This window comes from Anolis carolinensis, chromosome 1 (genome assembly GCF_035594765.1).
Source record: "Anolis carolinensis isolate JA03-04 chromosome 1, rAnoCar3.1.pri, whole genome shotgun sequence".
Classification (NCBI taxonomy): Eukaryota; Metazoa; Chordata; class Lepidosauria; order Squamata; family Dactyloidae; genus Anolis; species Anolis carolinensis.
This window is the reverse complement of record NC_085841.1, coordinates 38,369,598-38,396,487: the sequence shown is the minus strand read 5'-3', so window position 1 is coordinate 38,396,487 and position 26,890 is coordinate 38,369,598. Positions and strand designations below refer to the sequence as shown.

Here is a 26,890-nt window from a genome sequence, read left to right as displayed (position 1 = left end):
AGCACCTGAGGCGCTTGTTAGGACGCACAGGGGGCGGAGCTAGAGGAGTAGGCGTGGCTTCTTCCCAAGAGCCCGAGACAGGGCTGACAATCTATACCTCTCCTGAGGCTCTTGTTGGGACACAGAGGGTGGAGCTAGGGAACGAGGCGGGGCCTCCTTCCAAGAACCCAAGACAGGACTGAGTCTCTATACCTCTCTTCAGAGGCCTTTTAGGACTAAAGGGCGGGGCTAGGGGTGCGGGCAGGGTCTCTTCCCAAGAGCGCAAGATAGGGCTGAGCCTGTTTAATAATAATAATAATAATAATAAGTTTATTTATACCCCGCCTCCATCTCCCCTGAAGGGGACTCAGGGCGGTTCACAGATAATATCCGATAAAACAGTGGCAATAAACAATACATAGGTAAACAAAAACATACACCAATTATAAAATTTAAACATTAACCTATGAAAATAAAAACACACTCAATAAAACATGGAATTAAAAACAGCGAAGTTGAGTAATAGACTAGCTAAAGTGCACTTTGTTATAATTTGTAAACTCAAGATAACAAACAAAGTGCTACAAATTCATTGTTTATCTCCCTTGAGGTGCTTGTTAGAACACGGGGGTGGAGTATAGAGGTTCAGCCCCATCAGGCACTTGGGAAGAGACCCCGTCCCCTCCTCTAGCCCTGCCCCCTGTGTCCTGGCAGGCAACGCAGGACAGGGATAGAAGCTCAGCCCTGCCTCAGAGATCGTAACTTTGCCCATCTGTCACAACCCAGGCTGCAGAGCACCAATAACCATACACAGAGGCCAGAATCTATCTAATATCTTTATTAAGGAAATATGTAAAGTCAGTAAAAGTAAATGTAGAATATAGTTCAGAAGACGACCTTTCAGGAAAGGTCAAATATAGTCCAGAAAAACAATGTCCAATATGAAATAGTAAGGTCCAAAGTTGTAATCCAATAACCAAAACACTCACTTGCCAAGCAAAGTGAGGGGAGATGACAAGGTCCTTTAATCCATGAACTTAAGCAAGGCTAGGAAGTAAACTTGATTCTTGGAACACAAAGCTTGATTCAAGGCAACAAGGAACGTGGAGCAAGGTCAGGATCCGTGGTAAATTCGTGGTGAGGTCCAAAAACAAGGCAAGGTCCATGGAGCAAGGCAAGGTCCTGGGAAGCAAGACAGGGCTGGAAACAGGAGCAAGAACTCGACCGCGGGAGTAGCGTAGTCCACATACAACCTACTCCCGTAGCTGACGAATTGACTCCGCAAGATTCCTTCGTGGGCAAAACACCTAAGTAGGGTCTCGTTTTCCCGCCAAAGAGCAGTTCTCTGAGGAACCAGAAACGAAAGCTATTCTCTGAGTCCAGATGCATGACTCCTTAAAGATTCCCATGGGAAGCAGGCCTAATCAGCTGAATGCTTTGCAGCTATCCTAGCGCTCCTGCGAGACGCCTGCTGAGCGCCCCTCTGTTGTTTACAAAAATCATGGCGAGAAAATGGGGGAGATTTCGGCTCAGGGCTTGTTTGACAACCTTCTGGAAGACAAATCTCCTGCAGGTGCAAGGGCTCCAATTCTGGCTGAGAAAGCTCCAATTCTGGCTGAAACGGTGGGAAACCTAAGTTTTCCTCTTCATCTGTCACAACAGCGCTAGGAACGGGACTACATGGCCCATGAGTCATCACACCATCCCAGTCCTGGCCGCCCATTTGTGGCCCTGCCCACCTCCCCTCGCAGCCCTGCATCTTGGAATAGTGAAGAGGCTCAGCCCCGCCCTCTTGAGCAGGAGCCACACCTACCCCTCTAAGCCACACCCCCCCTTTCCAGGGGGCACTGAGTCATTTTTTTTCTGGAAAGGGGGCGGTAGACCAGATAAGTTTGGGAACCAGTGGTCTAAAACAATGATAAACAAGTCAAATAAAGCAATGTGAAAAATAGCAAATGCTAGAGAAGTTCCTATGCTGCTGCTATTGTAGTGGACAAAAGGAACTGGGGAATTTGCCCCTTCCACTGGCATAATACAAGGGAAGAATGTGCAGGCAACCACCAAAATGTTTCCCTTTCCAACATCTAGAGAGTTCTTAAATTGTCTGTGCATGCACGAGAAGACCCATATGTGCGTATTTCACAGAGACCATGAAGAAGAAATAGAAATAATCAACTACCCACTTGGAATATTCACTTGGAAAATCTTCATGAAAAGATCTAACTTCCCTTTTGAAGATCACTATAAGAGGTAAAACATTTCTCGGCCTGATGAAGAGGCAATATATTGAAAGTAAAATGCTTTGGTGGGAAACAGTTGTGATGCTGTAACAGGCTCATTCAGCCAATACAGAAGGGCTGATGATTGTCCTCCTTGAAGGCCCCTCTGTGCACCCCCAAAACTGACTCTGGAGGCCTGAAAACGGAGCTATGCAGAGGACTACAGGAAAGGGAAAGAGAAGGGAAGAATAGTACCTTCCATTCAAGGTGCTGAGTGTCATAAATTCCTCCCAGATCTAGAAGCTGTCGGATTAGCTCAAGTGGTGGCTGAGATCCATATTCCTCTGCTACTGGCATATTCAGATCATCAATAAAAAGTAGTACCTTAAAATGAGAGTATTATAAAGAATATATGATGTACACTAATAAAAATATTGAATACAGTCAATTCTTATACATTTTTTGTCACAAATAAAGGCCATGATTCAGTAAACTGTATATACACATATGTATGTACTCATCCAAAAGATGTCCTGGACTGCACCCAATCCCCATCTTCAAACAGGTAGTTGGCTGTGATAAAGATCTCCTCAGTATATTTACCTGGATTATGTGGTTCACATATACCTGAACTAAGTGGTAAGTTACTTGTACTATGTATAACTTTATTAGAGGCACAACAATGAAGAGGTGAATATCACTGTCATGGCATGCAACGATTCAACCTATCATATCTGTGTAGATAAAAATAGAAAGTGTAACTGACATTTGAACAGCCACATTATTTCTAGAACTACAATAGAACTAAAAGTGATTACTACTGGAAAGTAAATGAGGGACTATGTACTGTAATACTGGAAGCATAGGTGTCTTGTTCATTAACCTCGAATGTTACACAGAGCTCCCAAAAGTAGAAGGATACAAACTTATTTTCTAGAGAAAAGTGGATTATAAAAATGCTAGAAATAGAAGAAATTGATAAATGGTCTTGTTTGATAATAAGGAAACCAATAAACACTTTTTAAAGTGATTGGAAATCCTTAATGTCTTATATTAAAAAGAAGGAAAATGTAAAGGGTTGGGGTTGGAAGAGTTATTAAATATTACTGAAGTTATAAAACAGAAGAAGAGATCTTAAATATGGTATTATAAGTGTAATGATATATATAACTTAGTATTTAATAGGTCTTTGAGAAGGCAAGAAGTCAAATTTAACTTTTAATTTATATTCATTGTAGTTAGGGTGAAGGAGAAGGAGACTTTGAGAGAGAACTTCAAATAAAAATGTGTAAGTAATATTATAAATATTATGGGCTGGTCCATGAGGTCACAAAGAGTTGGAAGGGACTAAATGAATAAACAACAACAAAATATTATAAATGTGCAAAATATGAAAATAATATACAACATACTACACAAAGTGAAATTATAACTTTAATTTTTAAAAAAATGAAAAGCTAGAAAGAGGCATGTGCTTTGCATAGTTGTGGGGAAGCATTTACTGCTCTTGTTATTCCTCAGATAGTAAAATGTTTCCTAACAGGAAAATTATTATTAAAGCTATAGAAATATAATCAGATATTCAAGGAAATGCTGGTGAGGTTCTCTGTGAACAAACTCCTACTTGCATATTCACAGTATATTTCCAATTATATTCCCTCAATAATTTGGTCTTGGTATGTTTGAAGGTGTTTTTTTTGTTCCTTACCTGCTTAGATTTTGGAGCACCCAAGATGTCTTTATTTTTGAGTATTAATTTCTGAATAATCCATGCCTTTGTTTGGGCAGCACTGGTATGGGCTCCCAGTTGTAGTGTGGAGATAATGGCACTTCTTGTACTTCCAACAGATTGCCTTTGTAGATCAGGTTCTTCTCTTGGTGAGGTCAGACTCACTATTATATCACAGTAATAGCATGTTATTTTAAATGTGTTTGCTGATAACAACCATTAACAGAGCAAATATATTCTGCCTAAATGTCTTTATATACAACTTTTAAAAATCAAATAACAAGGTTAGGAGGGGCGGCTTGAACATGGTGGTGAGACAAGTCAGAGAGATTTATCGGTTCCAGACAGCAATGACTTAGTGTCCTCTAGACACCTTTTAAGGGTCAGGAAGGTCAGCTAGGCTAAATAAATGGTCAAGGGTTATGTGCAAACTCTTTGATCAGTGATACATGCACAAGAGGAGCTGGAGACCCACAAATTCCCTGCAGGAAGGATATAGCCTCTCCAAAAAGCAATGCTGCTGGGGAAGAGAGAGAATGGCACACATGTTCATTGTTGCTGCTTCTTCCAGCCAATATCACCTACCGATTCAACAACATTATATTTATTTATTTATTTATGTTTCTTTCTTACCCTTCAGAGTTAAAGTTCAATTAAAGAGCAGAGAAGATACGAAGTCTATGTGCAAGGAGGAAGAGTAAAAAGGAGAAGAGGAGAAGAAATAAACAAATTTTAGATTACATATTTAATGGCAAGTATCAAGAAAGAATGACTTGATTACCCTCAAAATGTGCATATTAAACGAATAGAAAAAGAAAAGATAAAATTAATAAATAATTAATAAGTAGCTGAGACCATTCAGAAGCTTTAACAACATTAAAAAAAGAACGAGAAAAAGACACTTTTAAATTGAAATGTACAGTGTAGTATTTTCTTTTAAGGATTTAACCTTTTATAAATATAAGGCAGAAATGTTTGTAAGCTGCCTAACTAAAGAGAAAAAAACTGAACGGATTCTGGAGAAAATGACCTTGAAAAAGGATTATTGAGTCAAAATACATTCCATTCTACTCCAAACAATGATGTTTTTCAATCAGTCCAAATGTTTGACATGATGACCAATTGCAAAGTTCAAGAGAGGAACACACACAGAGAGATGATTGCATACAATCCATGAGGCTAGAGATTGAAATTCTGAATGTCAACAGTGTTAATAATAGGTTGAACATACTGGATGACATCTCAGTTATGATTCAATCACTGGACATCAGGCTGGGAAATCTAATTCATGAAGTTGACGAAGAAGATGACGTAGTGGGATGTGAGGAAGGAATCGAGTGAAGTAGACATAATGGAAGATGGAACTGATGCCATACAAGATCAAAATCAAGTAAAAATTGATCAATTGGAACAGCAGCAGAGTGATCACCAGATAGAAGTCTGCAAGGAAAAGTACAGCCACAAATGGTTGGATAGTTTGCAGGGGTGGCTTCAAGTCAGATTGGGAAACACTTCTGATGTAGCCTAAAGTTGGAGAAGGATGCTAATCCAAAATTTTATGGAGGGGCTTGGAGCTCAGGAACTTGATGCAGAGAAACAGACAGATTAGACCTTTGGGGCAAATTCTGAATGTTTTACAAGAATTTTTTAAAAGAGATATTGAGAGAACATCTGTCAAATGATGACTAAGAGACTCAGTTCTCAGATGGCAACAAGGGGATCCTGTAAAAATTGATGTCAAGAAAACTATCATTTTGAAAGGCTTTGGGCAGAGCATCAGAGTTTGTGAAATGAATGAAATGGACAAACTAACTTCGGCAATACAACTAAAAACCGAAACAATTTTTTTCAAGAAGAGTAAGATTTCAGGACTTGTTGGCTAAAAAGACAATTATTACCCTACATATACACTTTGCAATACTTATTTTAATACACTTTGAAATACTTATTAACAACTCACGTAAGAATCTTTGGATAACAGAGGAGTTGGTACCACCTAATTAAATTTGGATCATTTGGGGGGTGGGGAGAATGATAGTAATGCATGGTAAATTTCTGTATGCACAATACTAATTTAATAACTAACAGATTAAACTAAAACTTTAGATTCTTTAGAAATTAATTAAAATTTGATAAAAGAGTTCAAAGAAATAATCTAAATATGAGCAATGAAGAACTTTTAATGAAGAAGAGCTGGAGGGGAAGACAAGAACATTGAATAATACAGAAAATATAAGAAGATACGACTATTAGGTTTTAAAATTTGATGACAATAATATTCCTCTTTTTGCTATAGAGGATATATGAATTTGTAATATTTTTAATACTTTAAGTAATGTGTGTAAGAGTAATAGAGATGAAGAATTGGATTTAACAACCATAATTTTGCATAGTGTCTTTCCCTCCATACCCTCAATCCCCTCCCTCTTCACTGGTGACATACTAGATATTTTAAAGAGTTAATATACTAACTCTATACCCCCCTTCTTTTTTCCTTTTTGCCCGACTATTCCATTTTCCCCTTTTGTGTGAAAAAAATCTGGAAACATTAAATAAAATATTATTTAAAAATATCAAGGTTAGATCAATTCTACCATGAAATTACTTACATACACTGCCTGGATCTTCCCCACCCATGACTTAAACAGTTATTTTCTTTGTTAACCTGCTAACATTTTGTTTATGTTATTGCTAAATTTAATTTAAAAATATTTGAATTTACTCTCTTCTCTTTTTAGCACTTACCAAACACATTCAAACATAGAGCATTCAGTTTTAATCTTGATTATATTTTTATTTGCCTTTTAAGATGTTGTTTTATAACTCTTGTGTTTTATTTTTATGTAGATTTGTTTCATCTATATTTTAATTGTTTTTAAAATGGATTGAAAAATTATATAAAATAAGGAAAATAACAACATTACGCCTTTTAAAACATAGATTAAAACATAGATTAAAATAGGAAATCTAATTGTGAATCTTTTTCCCAATTCATATAGAAACCAAGAATATTTTACCTAAGTCTTTAGTTGAAGTCAGTGTTACTTTCCGAGTACGAAATGAATCTGATTTGAGGGAGCTTACAGTCTTCAACAAGCTAGATAGAAAACATACATATGAAGAAACAGAAATAATAAACAAATAAGTTTTGTCACAGAATAATTGTTATTGTATTATAATAATTGGCATTTCACTAATATAGACAATTGCCACAAAGCAAAGTATAATAAGAAGTTCAAGCGGGCTTTTTAAAAAAAATCCAGGCACACTGACATATTTGTACAAATTTCTTGTTACCTAAGGGCGCTTCCAGATATGGGGAAAACCCAAGCCCACAAAAAAAACTTCGAGGATGGCATGGGGTCACCCAAAACTCCCACAAAAAGCCCTAAAAAGAAGTAAAAACTTACCAGGCCACCATGACACCTGGGTCTAATGGGGTATCTAATTAATTTGGGACAAAGCAGGGTTCACCTTTTACCAAGGGCGTCATTTGGACACCTCTGGTAAAAGTCCGACAGAGTCCGCATTTTGGGCCCTGTCTGGAAGGGCACTGAGATTTTTTTTGTTAATGTAATATAAATATGCTTATGCCCAAAATTACAAGAATTTTAATAATCAGCTTTGTATTAATGATTTAAAAGCTGTGAATAATCAGATCAGACAAAGAAGGAGCAAACTAATCAAATAAATTTATTTTCTGCCCTGATAAGAGAGCCTTATCAGCGGTAGCTCCCTGGCTCTGGAATTCCCTCCCAAGGGAGATTAGGTTAGCTCCGACCTTCTCTACCTTCTGGAAACAGTTAAAAACATGGCTGTTTTGTTGTGCTTTCGACTATACAAGCCCATTATAACCTGGTCCCATATCTATACTGAAAATATCCCTGTTGTTTTATATTTTGATTTCCATTCCAGATTTATCTCCCTACTTGTCTTGTCTATTGGATATATGTTCTACTGTGACATTCTCTCCTCAGTTTGACTGCCGCCCGTATTGTTGGGCTATACTAGATTTTTAATGCCTGAATAATTGTTTTAATCTTTTTATTTTAATTATGTTTTATTTTAATTATGACTTGTTTAATTAGTTTTAACATTGATATTTGTCTTAACTGTTCATTTTACAATGTTATATGATGTATATGATGTGATGTCATGTGAGCCACTCCGAGTCCCCGATGGGGAGATGGAGGCGGCATACAAAAATAAAGCTGTTATTATTATTATTATTATTATTATTATTATTATTATTATTATTATTATTACTTTTTAAAATACTTGTATACCCTTAGATATGCACTACAGCATGCACTGGCGGCATGCATTTTGTGGCTATCGCAGCCTGAATTCAGCTTCAAACTGTATTATATAGTCAATATAGAATGGTCCTTCATAATCTAAAACAATAGTGGACTTCTTGTTTACAGTACAGTTCTGACAGCTGTGGAGAGTTTGGTGATAAACAATTAGGTGTCTGTTGTAGTCTTGTTGCTATGATGTATGGAAGATACAAGCTGTAATAAAAATACTAATTGTAATGAACATCCCTAGAATGGAATATGAATTAATGGTATGTATGTACCCAGATTAGATGCTAAAAGAGCATAGATACATTCAACTTTACTGTAATGTTTCTAATAGAATCACATTTAAATTAATTATTTAAAATTTTGGATTAATTACCTTTCACTATAATAAAAGACATCTCCTAATATTGTTCCCATTCTCATACTTAATCCATCTTGCTTCTGAAGTCGTCCAAACATATCCTCTATCATAGCAGTCTTTCCACTCCCTGGATCCCCTAAATGTTAATAAATATATTAACAGGCCAGTGGGAGTAACGGGAAATAAATGAGTCTGTTATTCATTTTTACTTTTTTGAGTGCTATCAAATTATAGTTCCAATATTCAGGAAACTTATACTGTCAGTTAATTGTTTTATATATAATTGAAATGCTGTTTTTCATCCAGATTTAAATAGGCTGTTCAGCTGATGGGCACCCAAAAGTTGACCTTCTAGATCTTGAAATGACAGCTGCTGGGGGCTAGGGGGCACACCTGTCCACACACCCTTTTTTTAAACCTAAATAAAATGTTAGTACACAAGATGAATATTTATTTTTGGGTATGAAGAGGAGCAATCCACAGCCTACTGGGTTATATCCCCAGGCACCAGCATTTGAGGCATATACTTATTTCAGTTGACTTCCCTTCTTTCTTATTGGATTATTTCATTGTGTCAAGGAGGAATTAAAGACAATTGAAATGACAAAGAAAAGAAGCAATATTTTATAGTTCCACTTTTGCAGCTCAAATACAAATTTTGGAGTGGTAAATTGCTTCACTGTATATCCAAGAATATTCATGATTTGCAACTTATTGGAATATATTCAAGCCCTAATGTTTTTTGGAGAAGTGGCCACATTAAATTGATAGTATGACCTACAGGACTCTAATATATTTAAAAGATGTACAAATGTTTTAAATGCTTTAGTTCTGGCCATGAATCAGATTGAGTGAGTCCACACATTAACAGTTCTTGATTTGTGAACTACAACATATTGCAGCAAAATACATGCTCTTATCCCCCTGAATAACGTTGTGATATTGTTTCTCATAGGCTGTAAATTATACAAGTCAAAAAGTGCTTCTAAATCAGAAACATGTGTTCTTTGAATGTAAAGTTTCACTGCTCTTGTCACAGTGGCATTATGCCTTTTTTACCTAATGGATGTGTCTGTTTGCAGATGATAAATTAATGCTGACAACAGATCCAACCTTTTTACCTAAAAACGCTGCTTGCAGGATGAGGTAATGAATCAATGTTTTAAAAAGGCTGGATCTATTGTCAATGTTAACTTATTCTGAAATGTAACACAAGCTCTCATATCAAAGAGTGATTACTACCAGCAAAATCACCTTTAAAGTCAATATTCTTAGAGAAGCCTGGCAGTGGTTGACAGCGTGTACCTGTAAGTACTCCCTCCCCAATGAGATCAGATAGACCCCCTCCCTCATGGTATTCTGGAAAAAAGTTAAAACCTGGCTGTGTAAGCATGAGTTTGGCGAGTGACAGAATTGCCTCATCATGATGTAGACCTAAATGAAACAGCTAAATGATGACTATTGGAATGGTGGAATGTACAATATGTTTTATAATGTTCACATGTATAATGTTTTAATGATTTTAATTTGTATTTATATGTCTATTGATTTTTAGTTAATTACGTTACGTATAGTTTTTTGTATGTATACAGTGGCATTGAATTCTGCCAAACTGCAAGCCGCTCCGAGTCGTCCCCCTCCCCCTTGGGGTGAGATAGAGCAGGATAGAAATATAGTAAATAAATAAATAAATAAATAAATAAATAAAGGATTGCAATATTTAAAGCCTATACTGGAAATCTATGCAATGTCCATAGTGCTTTGAGAAGTGTTCCTTTCAAAATTAATTTTACATGTGAATGATCTGCTGTAATTTCTTCTTGCCTTTTAACCTCCTTAACACCAACAGATGACATGCTTACATTATGTGGGTGCACCAGAACATGAACAGTTTTAAGGGAGTTTCACAAATTCTTTGCCTTAACTCTTCTTTTGATGCCAAGATCATTTCTGTCATAGGGTATATCTACATTGTAAAATTAATGTGGTTTGGCACTACTTTAATTGACATGGCCCAATGCTGTGGTATCATGGGAGTTGTAGAGGACCAGTGCTCTTTGGCAGAAAAGGCTAAAGACTTTCTCTGCCAAACTACAATTTCAGTGATTCCATAGTATTGCACCATTGTTGTTAAAGTGGTGTCAAAATGCATTAATTCTATAGTTCTTTCTAAGCAAATATTTATATCAATGGACAAAGTGAATACAGCTTAAATAATTACAATATAAATATAAATAATTTACTTTCATTTAAGCAAATAATTTCACATTGTTTTTAATGTTACATTTCTTGTTCAAAATTATCTTACCTATGACCAGAACTGGATGTTTATTCATTAAAAGAAGACTTGTTAGGAAACTATGCCGTATTGTATCAATATTGGGAATAAATGTCAAGGTCTCTGTTTTCCTTTCTTTGTTTTCTGTCATATTGGAATTTGAAAGGTTTGAAGTCTCTATGTTTAACACAAAAAATTGTGATTGTTTCATAAATGTGGAGTACTTTTCTCTAACATTATAAATATATTACCCTAACATTTTAAATTGATGAGCTGAAGGTGGGTCAGAATCTACTAGTAGATTGTCAAATTCTTCAGAGAATATCTCTGTACAGCTTGCTCAATACTTCACATCTGCCTTATTCCCCTTTTTGTCCCATCATTGTTGCGTCTGTGTGTGAGAGTGTGTGTGAGATCACTTCTGTCGTATCCTGCTGGGGAATACCTTCCTCATACTGGCCAAATTTGTATGAACACTGGGACAATTCCAGTTCCAGGTATTCATATGTTTTCATTGGTTTTAGTAAAACTTTTAGACCTAAATGAATTCATACAAAGCCATACATGTGTAAAATTGGTGTAATTCTGTTTTAGTGTTGCTTTAAATTTTAAGTTGTATATTATATTGTTTTTAGGATTATGTAGGAGACTGCTACTTAGTCTCTTTTAAGAGAAAAAAGAACGAGATAAAAATTATAATAATATAATAATAATAATACTTTCAAATTGCTGTAAACTATTTACATTGGTTTTAAATGGATTGATTTTGAGGCCTAGAATTGTTTTGTTCATTTTTAGTCAAATGAAATCTTTCTCTGTTTTAAAAGCTTTAAAATCATCAATCTGATTTTCCTGTATGCAGCCTTTTCAAGATAGATAGGCTATAAAAGTAAATAGTAAAATAAGTACTGCCATGATAAACAAAATAATGATTCCAAGTAACTCTTCTTACCTTTTTGAATAAGCAGTTGTGTACTAGGAACTAAATTTCCCCATGGCTCAAATTCTCCTGTTTGCAAATCCACAAAATAATCAAAAATAGTCTTGTCTCCAGATGGAATCTGAATACCTGAAGGCCAGGAAGAGAGTCCCATAATACTATAAATATGAACTAATTCGGATGAAGCAGACAAGTTGGCTTTAAAGCTTATGGTAAATATAATTTTTGTCTTATAGTTGCCATAAAATGATATGTTAAGTTGTGATTCAAGGAATGTTCTTGCATCACACTGCAACATAATCCTATTTTATTTATTTATTTTAAAAAGCAGTAAGGTAAAGGTAAAGGTTTTCCCCTGCCATTAAGTCTAGTCGTGTCCAACTCTGGGGGGTGGTGCTCATCTCCATTTCTAAGCTGTAGATCCGGTGTTGTCCGTAGATGCCTCCAAAGTCATGTGATCAGTATGAGTGCATAGAGAGATGCTATCTTCCCACCAAAGTGGTACCTATTGGTCTACTCACATTTTGCATGTTTTCTAACTGCTAGGTTGGCAGAACTTGGGGCTAACAGCAGGAGCTCACCCCGCTCCCCAGATTCAAACCACTGACCTTTTGGTCAGTAAATTCAGCAACTCAGCGGTTTAATCTGCTGCGCCACCACGGGCTCCAGTAAAAAAAGCAGTAATTCTATAATATTTTAGAAGTCAGAAAATCTGAAACTAAGGGTCCTTGTATACTGCCCTAAATCCCGGAAGGTACTCAGTTCCTCCCAGGATTTAATCCCCACACCCTCCCACAACCCCGGGATTTCCCTGGGCGGTGACTAGATGTCCTCCCAGGTCAACCAAAAGTTGATGTGGGAGGTCACCAGCCACCCTCAGCCTCCCAGTTCCCCCTCAAAATAATTGTTAATTAAAAAAGGCTTTCTTTCCTCCCATCCCCCCTCACTCTTTACGCATCATTTTCGCACATCAGGAGAGCTCTCCAGAGGGGCTTGCACTGCAGGCAGGCCCCTCAGATAAGTTTTTGAGGGGGAATTGGTGGGGTGGGAAGAGAGTATGGGGTATGCCATCCTGCTCCTTTGGACTACAGGAGCCCAAAAAACCAGGATTTCTGTGGGGACCCCCCTCCCCCCAGAATTGCAGAAGCTTAAGGTCTGGATCTTTCCAGGTGTCAAATTAATCCGGAGTCTTCAGATTAATCCAGGTTTACCAGACACCTCCGGTAAACCCATTACCCATCATGGGCTTTAGGACCTGGGTAGAAGAACCCTAAATCATTTTATTCCCTTTTCTGGGTTGAATTTTCAACAAATTTATTTACAATGACTGATCTTCGTAGTTATTTATTGTTGCACCTCAGTGTTCTTTAACTGGGGTGGACATCACTTCCACTGCAGCCATATAATCCATAAGGTTTGGATTATATGTTGGTTCACTGTGAATGAACAGACATGCATTTTTGGAGGGTGAGTGGGATGAAAAGAAGAAAACAGAGATGTAGACCAATGATTACGTCTAACTAAATACGTTATTAGGTCCTGTACTTCCAACCAGATGTGATTGCATTACAAATCCTCTCATATCCTGGGGCACACCTACACTGACTCTTTATCCCAGGGCTGCTCTGGAGTGTCAAATTCCAGATCTGTACAATTGCTTAGAGTGATGTTGGCCAGGGCTCTACAGCAACATGGGAGAAGAGAGGGAGAAAGAAGGAATCACTCCCTTCTTTCCCCCTTCCCTTCTCAAACCACCTTACATCCCAGGCAATAACAGTCCAGATGCTGAGCAATGGATATTAGCCATGTTGTGCCTGCTGGCCATCACTACACCAAGAACAGAAGGAAGACAGTGAGTGCCATCATGTATCTCTAGGTTACCCAAGCCCATAGAATATGGGATGCACATGTAAGCAGTTGTAGCCTGTTATGACATAAAATCATAGAGTTGGAAGAGACCACATGGACCATCCAGTCCAGCCCCCAGCCATGCAGGAAAAGCACAATTAAAGCACCCCAACAGATGGCTGTCCAGCCTCTGTTTTAAAAGCCTCCAAAGAAGACACCTCCACCAAGCTCTGAGGCAGTGAATTCCAGTGTTGAACAACTCTTACGGTTAGGAAGTTCTGGAACATATTGAGATTCGACATCAAATCAATATCTAGTTAAGGGCATGTACAAATTAGGTACCTTTTACTGGATCATTTTAGAAACACAAAGAAAACGGCTGACTACATTCTGTTAAAGGCATTATACAGAACTGCTCTGAAACCGTAATAAACCATAGCAATTAAAGATAAGCCCATATACACAAATCTGGAACTATTCTGTCCCTGAATGCGCAAAAGTATTATTATATAAAGGCAGACTGTGACTAACTTCCTTCACCCCTTTACTTGCCCCAATCAGAATTTCATTCTGTTTATATAAATATTTAATAATAACATGCTCAGGGAAATACTGGGTCTTTCCAGCTATAGTTCCTATTACCCCAAGGAGGCATGGTCAATTGATAGAGATGGAGTTATGCTCAAAAATTTGAAAGAATTCAGCCTGGGGGTGGTTCCTGTGTGTTATGGGATCTCTATAAAAGTCTTCAATAAATGGTTCGGTTTCCAAAATATGTCAGTTACATAACACTTTCCTCTTCTCAATTCTATTATTCTATAAAGCTTTTAAGACTTCGATGTACAGTGTTCCCTCACTTATCACAGAGGTTAGGTTCCAGGACCACCTGCAATAAGTGAAAATCTGCGAAGTAGGGCTGCTATATATTTATACATTATTTTAGTAGTTATACACTATTTTACTCTTTTGCCTCCCGTTTCTGCTTGGGCTCCTTTTCTCTCCCTTTCGCTTTTCCTTCCTCCCTTCCTTAGGCTGTAAATTGTAATTTTTTATGATTTATAATAGTCTTTTAGAGTTTATTGAAAAACTGCGAAACAGCAAATCTGCAAAAAGCAAACCGCAAAGTAGTGAGGGAACACTATATTACTTAAAATGGCAATATACAATTAGCACATTGAGAATAGGGCAAAATGCAGCACTTACTAGCAGAAGGTTGACTTTCAAATATATCATGAACAAGGTCATTGAAGTCTCGTGTTACATTTGCAAGGTCATCATGGCTGGTGTTTATACCAATTAGAGTCTCGCCCTCATGCTCTTCCTCTCTTCTTAAAATCCCTCCAACAGCCCAGGTAAAGGCAAATATGAACAATTTCCCTAATAACACCATCAATTTATTAGGTTGCTTCTCCCAAAACCATTTTGGACCTTCTCTGAAATTAAGGGGGGAAATAAATGGATTTAGTATTCTGAGAAGATTGGATGTGAGTTTGGTCTTATAATTTCTAAGCTTAATAACCATTATGCTTAGCATGGAAAGCATGCATGGTGTTGTGATTTGAACATTGGACTATGACTTTGGATACTAGGTTCAAATCTCCACCCATGGAAACCCACTAGGCAGGCCCAGTCCAACATGGAGGCCAGTGAGGCCCCCGCTTGGAGCGCACGGTCCCCTGGGGCACCGTTGAGGCGTCTCCCCCCCCCCCCCCACAGGGACCACCAGCTCAGTTGAAGCCTTCCACCTTCCGCAGCGGTGGGCATGGCTCTCTCTTCCTCCCTGCTTCTCTCTCTCTCTCTCTCTGAGAGGTTGGGGAGAGAGAGAGAGAGAGAGAGAGAGAGAGAGAGAGAAGCAGGGAGGGAGGGAAGGGAAGAAAGAAGGGAACCGGCACCAGCCTCTTTCTCTTTCTCCCTCTAAGGAAAAAAGTCTCTTCCCCCGTTTGGTTTTGTGTCTTTCCAGAGTTCACACAGGAGCCAGTTAGCCTTAAAGGGGAACACCAGAGGCAGGCGAGCCTTTCTAATGGGAATCCTTAAGAGCCAGAGGATATCCCTTTAAGAGATATCTCCAGGAGGAGAGCTCCCGGAAAGGATTATGGCACCAGCTCAATTGCAACAGATTCAGTGCCATGTAATCATGTGAGTTGTAGTTTTACAAAGTCCCTAGCCTTCCCTGCAGAAGAGAGCCAGTACCATGCCAAACTACAACTCCCAGTTTTCTGTCAGATTGTTTTGGATTTCAACTCCCACAATTCCTAACACCAGACATGGGCAAAGTTTGCCCTTGCCTGGTATAGAAGCATTCTATTCTTCTTCTCCAGACATGCCAACAGTTTGTATATTAAGTGAGAAAATCCTGGGCATTTTTTCCTTTAATGCTAAAGGTGCATAGGTTGTTCAGCGACAGCCTACTGGCTGGGTTGCTATGAGTTTTCCGGGCTCTGTGGCCATGTTCCAGAAGCATTCTCTCCTGGCGTTTCACCCACATCTGTGGCAGACATCCGCAGAGGTTATGAGGTCTGTTGGAAACTAGGCAAGTGGGGTTTATATATCTGTGGAAGGTCCAGGGTGGGAGAAAGAACTCTTGTCTGTGGGAGGCAAGTGTGAATGTTGCAATTGGCCACCTTGATTAGCATTGACTAGCCTTGCAGCTTCCAAGCCTGGCTGCTTCCTGCCTGGGGGAATCCTTTGTTGGGAGGTGTTAGCTGGCCCTGATTGTTTCCTGTCTGGAATTCCCATTTTCTGGGTGTTGTTCTTTATTTACTGTCCTGATTTTAGCTTTTCTTTAATACTGGTAGCCAGATTTTGTTTATTTGGTTTCCTCTTTTCTGTTGAAATTGTCCATGTGCTTCTTGTGGATTTCAATGGCTTCTCTGTGTAGTCTGACATGGTGGCTTTTACAGTGGTCCAGCATTTCTGTGTTCTCAAATACTGGCTGTTAGGAATTGTGGATGTCCAAAACATCTGGAGGGCCAAAGTTTGCCCATGCCTGATTTAGATCCATCTCAAAAAAGGGTATATTTGCCAATCCCTTTGGGTAGGACCTTGGAAATATCTGGCTATAGTGCAAAATGTTCTCAAGTGTTGGGTTTTTGAAGCTGCACAAGATGGCTATAAGGCAATTTCTGCCCCCTCAGCCAAAACATATATAGCCAACTTCAGTAAGCTGGAAATAATGTCTTAATCATGTATCCAACTCAATAGCAGATTGTGATGGGAAAGTTCTGGAAAGTGCAGTATAGAGCAGGCATGGGCAAACTTTAGTCCTCCAGATATTTAATAATAATAATAATAATAATAATAGTTATTGTTCTATTTTATTTCTAACCTGCCCTCTCTCCCAAAAAGGACTCAGGGCAGCTTCCAAATGCAAAGGCAAATATTCAATGCCATATAAAAACACAACACAATAAAATAGCAAATAAATCATAGCTAAAAGTGCATATAAAATTGATTCCATAGGGAGGATAAATGATTGGGTTTCAACTCCTACAGCTTAGCTTTCTCTGCCAACAATGGTACCATACCAAACTACAGCTCCCAAGATTCTGTAGCAGTGAGCCATCTTGGATATTGCAAGGGATGATTTTTTATATTATTATTATTATTATTATTATTATTATTATTATTATTATTAGGCCTTGCTCCTGGGAAGGTTCCTCCACTGTGGCTCCCTAGTTATCTATCTACCTTTCCACATATTCTCCACATTGTGTGTATGTGTATGTATATTATATACACACACACACACACACACATATTCTATTCACCTCTACCTTCTACCTTTTATTTTTCAGTGATTGGTTTCAGGAGGGGGGGCACCAAAATGCTGCTTGCTTACACTTGAAAATTGCCTAGGGCCGGCTCTGTCACTAGGTCACTCTGAGCAAGTCACATTCTCTCAGCCTTAGAGGAAGGAAAAGGCCCACTGAAAATGTCTTGCCATAAAACCCCACAATAGAGCCACCTTAGAGTCACCATAAACTGGAAACAACTTGAAGGCACAGGACACCAAATGCTCTGGAATTAGAAAAAAATTAATTGGTTGTGAAATGCATAGTATTCATTGTTCACTTACTTTTTCTTCATTATGGATCGAACTGTTTCACTTGATGAAGTGGTTTTATTTGAAAATGGAAGAGCATTGTTCTGTATCACTGTTGAAAAACTCACTGAACAACGTCCTCTTTTCCTACCTTTAATATAACAGACCAGATAACAGTTTTGGTCCCTTGGAAAATAACAAAATATTACATTTGTGGAGTTTGTTTTCAAAAGGTACCAAATAAAACAAATGAACAATTAGTTATGGCTATCAGCTCATTATTGGCTAGGAGTATCAGAATGTTGTGTACATATCAAAACAATCAAAATGTATCAAATTATTTTGATAACGGGCTTGGAAAATTGCAATTTCAGCAAATTGTTTTTCAATTTCTGTAAAATTTGTTCAAATGGATTTGGTACTTTTGGAAATAAGCTCCATATTTGAAATAATTACAGTTTCAGATATAATTACATTTAGACTTTTATCGTAATTAAGCAGCCTTTACTATTTCAGAAACTCAAAGCATTTGCAGCTGATCAGAAATTGACATTGCAATCCATCCACATGTAAGTCTCATGAAACATTTAATCATTATCATCATATTAGTAAAAGCTTTCACTTGTGTGTGTGGGAAAACATTAGGAGTTCACCAAAGATGAAGCAGGCAACTATGGGTGACAAATAAACCATAAAGAAAATGTCAAAGGCAAAGATCTTCAATTTTTTAAAACAGAGGGCCAGTTCATGGTCTCTCAGATTGTTGGAGAGCAGAACTAGTTTTTTTTTTTAAAAAAAACATGCATGAATTCCTGTATACACTGCACAATATTTAAAGTTAAGAACACACAACAGTGCTCACAGAAGCTCCCAATGAATTCCTGTATACACTGCACAATATTTAAAGTTAAGAACACACAACAGTGCTCACAGAAGCTCCCAATGCTCAGGTGAGAGTGCCTCCATCCATGTCCAGTGCACTTTATTCATGGTTGCTCTGTCTGGTTCTATCGCCGCTGTCGGCCACCAGGAAGCCGAACTTACTGATGCACAACTTGGCCTCACTGCCGCCCCACAAGGAGTCCATCTCCACAGCCTCTTCGTCATCTTCATCCAACAGGATGTGTGGCTCGTAGCTCATGCCATTGGAGTGGGCCAGGGCAGCCCCGGTGGCCCCATTCTCATCCTTCCCACCTTCCACCGTGGTTCTTTGCCATGGGGCACTGCCCTCGGCATCATTGGCTGTAGTTTGAGGGCCCCTGGTGTAAGGCTTTTATCCACTAGTTGAGTAAGGCATTCTAGGATATTCTCCATCTGGACAGTAGACTGAGAGGAATTATGTTCATGTAAAAACCAAGGAAAACTCTGTAAAAACTCTTTCCCTCTTTTATAAATACAACTTTCTAATGAAGAGTTTCCTAAAAGGCACAGAGCCTGCAGATCCAGATGCTGATGTGACTGCAATGCTGCATTTGCAGTCACAACACAATGAATGGCATTATTGTCTTGCTAGCCAGAGAATTGGTGCAAAGTATGCCTGGTGAAGCCACTATGGCTTGATCGGTACATAAGCTGATTGGCTTCAATATTTATTTCATCTGTAGAAGAAAGAGGGAAGGCATGTGGTCTTTTTCCTTTTCAGTCATACAGATGAGTGTCTCCCAACAATTTCATTGCTGTGTGGTTCATTGGTACTGATTGCATCACATCTCTGTCCTTGCTCTGCTATGTCTCCACAGCAATGAAGTTAACAGTGGAATGTCTAAAAAGCAAAATACAACAATCCTCTTGTACCTTATAAAGATTCTTGACACACAGATACATTGGTGAAACTGATGGTAGACTCAGGTACAATTGTCGAGCTACATCCCAAAGAGTAGTCATGTGAATTGCCACAGTAAAGGTAGACTTGGCCTGGATACTTTGTAAAACTGGATCCAATGCAGGATACTGTGGCATTTTGTCCTCCAGTCCCAACAGAATGCCATACAGAACAGTTGTTACGAATGAGACACCTCTCACATTCAGGAAGATGAAAGGGAGTTTTCCAAAGAATGATGAGGACAATGAAAATTTTGAGATGAGGAGTTAAGGATCACGAATTTCAGCAGATTCATGATCCTTAACTCTTACTTCATAAATGTCCATATTTGCTGAGTATCATTTTCCCTTAAGCATTTCAAGACATGGAATTCTACCCAGTATTTCTCTGAGCTTGAGAAACCTACCCTTTTTGAAATACAAGGTCTGTGTTTGACTATAATCTTTATTTGGCCTATTCCTGCAATCGTAAATTTCTAGTATCATATGATAATTTCTCCCCAAATTACTGATTACTATGTTCTGATTGACCAACTTCTCCATATTCATTTGGTTCAAGTCTTGTTCCTTCCTCTACTTTTTGAAATGGGAAATTATCAGGGATTTGTTGGACAGTCTACACTGAGCAGAGAGTTTCCCAGCAATATCAGGTTAATTGAAGTCCTCCAGGACTACTGGCACTTATATTTTTGAGATTTCTGATTATTTTTTTTCTGGAAGTCATTGCCCACCTCCTCTTCTTGCTTTGGTGGCCTGAAATACACTCCTATCACAACATTGAATTTAATTGTTGTTGTTTATTCATTCAGTTGCTTCCGACTCTTTAAAAATATTGTTTATTGCTTTATTTACATACATAAAAAGAAAGGTATGGAGGGGGTCGGGCTGGATATGGGGGAAGGGAATTGGTTTGACGGGGAATAGATAGATGAGGGGGGAGGGGATTGCTGGGGAAGGGGAGGGGTGGGAAGAAGTAATGGACGAGGTTAGGTAGGTAAGGGGGGAGGGAGGGAGGGATTGTCGAAGGGAGAGTAGGAAGGTGATTAAAATGTTGATGGTTTGACTTTCACTTCACATTTGGAGAGGTCTTGCTTTCTCTGATAAAGTTTCTTTCTCCTTATCTTCATTCGTTTCTTCGATCGTAATTTTCACTTTTTAATTCTTTCTTCATAATTTGGGTGGGGATTCTAGCGCATTATTCAGTCTTGATGTTCTATTCTAGTTATCTTTTTAAGCCCAGTTTGTTTGGGTCTTTTGTTTAATTGTCCTTTTTTGCAATCTTGTTGATATTTAAATATCTTTCTACTTGTTGCCAATCTGTTTCTTTCCTAGGTGTTCCCTGATTTTTTGCTATTAGGTAGGTTAATCTATCCATGTTTTTTATTTCAAGTAGTTTAGTTAACCACTCCTCTTTCTTAGGGATTTCTTTTTTCCTCCAGTATCTGGCATAAATAATTCTAGCTGGTGTAGTGAAATAGGTCATTAATTTCTCCTCATTTGTGTCTCGGGATTCTGTAAAAATTCCTAATAGGTATATTTCTGGAAGTTTTTTTAATTTGGTGTCTAACATTTTTTGAATAATTTCATGAATCATGGCCCAATACTCCTTAGCTTTTTTACATTTCCACCAAATGTGGTGGTATGTGCCTTCTTCTTCTTCGCATTTCCAGCATTTAGTGTTCTTAGTTTTACTGATCATGCCTAATTTTTGGGGGGTAATATGCCACTTATAAAACATTTTCATCCAATTTTCTTTTAGCTGGTAGGCATATGTGAATTTAAGTTTCCTACCCCAACAGGCCTCCCATTCCTTCATTTGTATCGGTCTTCCTAGATCTTTGGATCATTTAATCATGTTATTTTTTTACCAATTCCATTTCTGTGTTCCATTCCAGTAGAATTTTATAGATCCTTGAAATTAGTCTTCCTTCTGAAAATAAGATTTTATCCCATAAATTATTTTTTTCCATGAAGCCCTTTGTCTTATCCTTATTGTACTATTATTTGAGTTGACCGTATTGTAGCCATGTGATATTTAAATGTTCTTCCTTTAATTCCTGTTGGGATTTTAATATGAGTTCCGACCCTTGTAACTTTAGTAGGTCTTCATATTTAGGCCATTGGGACCACCCCAGAAGTCTTCTTTGGACAGCCTCTATGGGAGATACCCATCTCGGGGTTTTATTATACATTCTTAACTTATACTTGTTCCAGGTTTTTATAAGGGCCAATCTGATAAAATGGTTGCCATAGTTTTTCCCCACTTTAGTTCTTTCATACCAGATGTATGAATGCCAGCCTGAAATAAGAATAACATTTTTGGAAGTATGTTCATTTTCACAGTGGATATTCTACTCCATTGTGAGATTTTAAATTTTTTTCCAAGATTCTAAATCTTTCTTTATGTTTTTCCAAATTTTTTCATAGTTATTTTTTAGTAGTTGGGAGTTTTTCGCGGAGATGGTTATACCTAGATATTTAATTTTGGAGGTTATCTCGATGCCTAATTTCTTGGCAATTAGCTCTTGCTTTTTCTTATTTATATTTTTGTAAGGGCTTTTGTTTTATTGATATTAATTTTAAATCCGGCAATATCTCCATATTCCTTAAAAGTTGACATCCATTTTTCCCCTTTACTGGCCGGGTCTTCTATAAAACAGATAAGGTCGTCTGCATAAGCTTTCACTTTGTATTTTGTTCCTTGGATATTGGTCCCTTGTAGGTCCTTATTAATAATGTTTCCAATGTCATAATAAAAATTAGGGGGGATAAGGGACAACCCTGACGAGTACCTTTTTGAATTGTTATCGAATCTGTTTCCCTCCCGTTAATAATAATTTTTGCCTTTTGTTTTTGGTAAATTGCCTCTAGTAAATTTTGAAAATAGAACCCCATGTCCAATTCTTGTGTTAATAATTTGAAGAAATCCCAATTTACCCTGTCAAATGCTTTCTCAGCATCCACTGCTAAGAATAAGATTTCTCTTTGATTATGGGCTTCGTAATATTCTATTAAGTCTATTACCAATCTTACATTATCTTTAATATGTCTATTCGGGAGAAACCAAGCTTGTTCTTCCTTTAACCAATTTTTTAAAATTGATTTAAGTCTCTCAGCCAATATACTCGAGAAAATTTTATAGTCAACATTTAGTAATGAGATGGGTCTGTAATTTTTAATTTCTTCTGAATTGGAATTTTCTTTGTGGATTACTGTAATTTGGGCTTCCTTCCATGATTCTGGCATTGTTTTCTGTTCTCTTATTATATTCATTATTTTTTGGAGATATGGTGTTAACTCTTTTTCAAATGTCTTGTAATAGGCTGCTGTTAAGCTATCTGGCCCAGAGATTTTGATCCATCTAGCTTTTTGATTGCCAGTTGTATTTATTTTTTGGATATTTCCTTATTAAGGTGTTCAATACCAGGCAAGATTCTGGAAAAGATCATTAAGTGGTCTGCGAACACTTAGAAACAAATGTGGTCATTGCTAATAGTTAACACGGATTTACCAAAAACAAGTCATGCCAGACTAATCTGATCTCTTTTTTCGATAGAGTTACGAGTTGGGTCGATACAGGGAGTGCTGTGGATGTAGCGTACCTGGATTTCAGTAAGGCCTTTGACAAAGTCCCCCACGACCTTCTGGCAAACAAACTAGTTAAATGTGGGCTAGACAAAACTACGGTTAGATGGATCTGTAATTGGCTAAGCGAACGAACCCAAAGGGTGCTCACCAATGCATCGTCTTCATCATGGAAAGAAGTGACGAGTGGAGTGACGCAGGGTTCCGTCCTGGGCCTGGTTCTGTTCAACATCTTTATTAACGACTTAGACGAAGGGTTAGAAGGCACGATCATCAAGTTTGCAGATGACACCAAACTCGGAGGGATAGCCAACACTCCAGAAGAAAGGAGCAGAATTCAAAACGATCTTGACAGACTAGAGAGATGGGCCGAAACTAACAAAATGAAGTTCAACAGGAACAAATGCATGATACTTCACTTCGGCAGAAAAAAATTAAATGCAAAGATACAGAATGGAGGACGCCTGGCTTGACAGCAGTGCTTGCGAAAAAGATCTTGGAGTCGTCGTGGACAATAAGTTAAACATGAGCCAACAATGTGATGCGGCAGCTAAAAAAGCCAACAGGATTCTGGCCTGCATCAATAGGGGTATAGCGTCTAGATCCAGGGAAGTCATGCTCCCCCTCTATTCTGCCTTGGTCAGACCACACCTGGAATACTGTGTCCAATTTTGGGCACCGCAGTTGAAGGGAGATGTTGACAAGCTGGAAAGCGTCAAGAGGAGGGCGACTAAAATGATTAAGGGTCTGGAGAACAAGCCCTATGAGGATTGGTTTAAAGGATTGTTTAGCCTGCAGAAGAGAAGGCTGAGAGGAGACATGATAGCCATGTACAAATATGTGAGGGGAAGTCATAGGGAGGAGGGAGCAAGCTTGTTTTCTGCTGCCCTGCAGACTAGGACACGGAACAATGGCTTCAAACTACAGGAAAGGAGATTCCACCTGAACATCAGGAAGAACTTCCTCACTGTAAGAGCTGTTCGACAGTGGAACTCTCTCCCCCGGGCCGTGGTGGAGGCTCCTTCTTTGGAGGCTTTTAAGCAGAGGCTGGATGGCCATCTGTCAGGGGTGCTTTGAATGCGATTTCCTGCTTCTTAGCAGGGGGTTGGAATGGATGGCCCATGAGGTCTCTTCCAACTCTACGATTCTATGACTCTATGATTCTCTTTCCTCTTCTGTGATTTTTTGTAATTTTAGGTTTCCCAAATAGCTCGTTATCTTTTCCTTCTCAATCTGATCTTTTTCATATAGTGATTTATAATATTTAGAGAATTGCTTCCGACTCTTCGTGGCCTCATGGACCGGCTCACGCCATCCTGTTGGTTGTCGCCGCCCCCAGTTCCTTCAAGGTCAAGCCAGTCACTTCAAGGATACTGTCCATCCATTTTGTCCTTGGTCAGCTTCTCTTCCTTCTTCCTTCTATTTTCCCCAGCATCATGATCTTTTCCAACTTTCCTGTCTTCTCATGATGTGGCCAAAGTACTTCATCATTGCCACCAATATCCTTCCCTCCAGTGAGCAGCTGAGCATTATTTCCTGGAGTATGGACTGGTTGGATCTTCTTGTGGTCCAAGGGACTCTCAGGATTTTCCTCCAGCACCAGAGTTCAAAAGTGTCTATCTTCCTTCGCTCAGCCTTCCTTATGGTCCAGCTCTCGCATCCATAGGTTACTATGGGGAATACCATTGCTTTGACTATGCGGACCTTCGTTGCCAGTGTGATGTCTCTGCTCTTCACTATTTTATCAAGGTTGGCTATTGCTCTCCTCCCAAGAAGTAAACGTCTTCTGATTTCCTGGCTGCAGTCTGCATCTGCAGTGATCTTTGCACCTAGAAATATAAAGTCTGTCACTGCCTCCATGTTTTCTCCCTCTATTTGCCAGTTATCAATCAGTCTGGTTGCCATAATCTTGGCTTTCTTGATTTTTACTTGTAACCAACTTTTGCACTTTCTTCTTTCAACTTAGTTAGAAGGCTCCTCAGCTCCTCCTTGCTTTCAGCCATCACAGTGGTATCATCTGCATATCTAAGGTTGTTAATGTTTCTTCCAGAAATTTTAACTCCAGCCTTGGATTCGTCAAGCCCCGCACGCCGCATGATGTGTTCTGCGTACAAGTTGAATAGGCAGGGTGAAAGTATATAGCCCTGCCATACTCAGTTCCCAATCTTGAACCAGTCTGTTGTTCCGTGGTCTGTTCTGACTGTTGCTACTTGGTCGTTATATAGATTTCTCAGGAGACAGAGAACTTGGTAACTTGGTAATCTATTATGACCCACACAGCGAAGGCTTTAGAATAGTCAATAAAGCAGAAATAGATGTTTTTCTGCATTTAGTTATTTGTCCATTTATTTTCACCCAATAGGTTCAACTGGTGCTTTCTGATTACTCTTATGTTCTATACAAGTGGATTTGTCTTTTACATATAATACTACTTCCTCTTCTCTTTGTGGCCACTTCTTTCTTTTTGAAAAGGTTAGATTATTCAATTGTTATATTACCATCATGTGAGTCATCCTACCAAAGCTCAGAGCTCATATTTGTCTCAATATTACTAAGAGTAAAACTGACCCACTCTTAAATTAATGTTATATACTGCTGATATATGCCTATTCCAATAACTCTGGCCAATAATATATCAGAGGCCTCTTAGACACCTATGAAAAATAAATTATTACAGAAGTTACGCAGAATCCTTTAATCCTCCTTACTTATCTGTCACCAAGTGGAAATCTAAAAGAACAGCCTTATGCTTTGAAGTAAGTTCAGTTAAATTCAATAGGATTCACCACAACATAAATGTGTTTAAAATATTTTTAAACATTACAGTTACAATTAATTTACTTACTGGATTGTAATCCTTGACTTTGACGAATTATATTAATGAATGAACCAACAATTCTGCAAATATTCATTACAACTCCCATCTGTTGTACAGAGAAAGCTTGCATTTTCTTATGTTTATTGAGAAATTCTATCCCTCTTTGTATACTAGAATGAAATAAACTTTCAAGGTATTCAATATCATTTTGTGCAATCAGGTCAGAAAAATCTTCCATCCATGACTTGACATATGGCTGCCATCCTAGATCAGTGGGGTCCTACAAATAAATAAAATGGAAGAATCTATTAGAAATGTATTAATGTCATGTATTCTGCTCATAAGGTATGAAATACAGAAAACTGTGTGTTGCATTTTATATACTAAATTATATACACATTTCCTCTACATAATGGAAATCTACAATATGGCACTCACTGACATATCAGGTTGTCATTACCTTCAATGTCAATTTTTCATCAAATGGCCCATTGGAGCCCAGTATCATTAATATATGAATTACACCAAGATTTGTTATGACATTCTACCTCTATCCAACAAAGTTGTTTCAATTCTAAACTGATGTCTATCTTTAGTCGTTTGTTTTTTTTTTGGGGGGGGGGGGGGAGATAGGGCGGTATATAAAATAAAGTTTTATTATAAGAGTCAAAATTCACTGGATCAGTTTGAGCCAGAATCTCATAGATCACTGCTTGAAACTATCTTCAGAAATCAAATTTAGCACAGAATTTCCACACAGAAATATAGATGAGTATTATCTATGGGAGGAACTTCCAAAGGCCATACCACCCTGAACATGCCCGATCTCGCCTATCTTCAGTAGTGAACTGAAAAAGGACAAGCAAATTGAAACTGAATAAAGAAATGAGAGAGCTGTTCATGGATCTGTCAAAAGAAAAATCAGGGAAAGGAAATTCAGTGAATGCTGAATATAATTACATT

At 38.2% G+C, this 26,890-nt stretch overlaps 1 protein-coding gene across 8 annotated transcripts in view; it reads right to left on the bottom strand.

Annotated features, from left to right (window-relative positions):
• dnah14 (dynein axonemal heavy chain 14) overlaps positions 1 to 26,890 on the bottom strand; it is a 362,578-nt gene that overhangs the window by 101,011 nt on the left and 234,677 nt on the right. For 7 of the 8 annotated variants that reach the window (XM_062972594.1, XM_062972581.1, XM_062972591.1 and 4 more), the window contains 9 exons: positions 25,955 to 26,207; positions 17,737 to 17,854; positions 14,865 to 15,094; positions 11,826 to 11,942; positions 10,904 to 11,050; positions 8,611 to 8,731; positions 6,945 to 7,024; positions 3,907 to 4,091; positions 2,454 to 2,582 (listed from right to left, as the gene is read on the bottom strand). In XM_062972594.1, coding sequence (XP_062828664.1) covers positions 2,454 to 2,582; positions 3,907 to 4,091; positions 6,945 to 7,024; positions 8,611 to 8,731; positions 10,904 to 11,050; positions 11,826 to 11,942; positions 14,865 to 15,094; positions 17,737 to 17,854; positions 25,955 to 26,207 — 1,380 coding nt within the window. The remainder of the gene's footprint in view (positions 1 to 2,453; positions 2,583 to 3,906; positions 4,092 to 6,944; positions 7,025 to 8,610; positions 8,732 to 10,903; positions 11,051 to 11,825; positions 11,943 to 14,864; positions 15,095 to 17,736; positions 17,855 to 25,954; positions 26,208 to 26,890) is intronic. The other variant, XM_062972598.1, reaches the window with a different exon arrangement.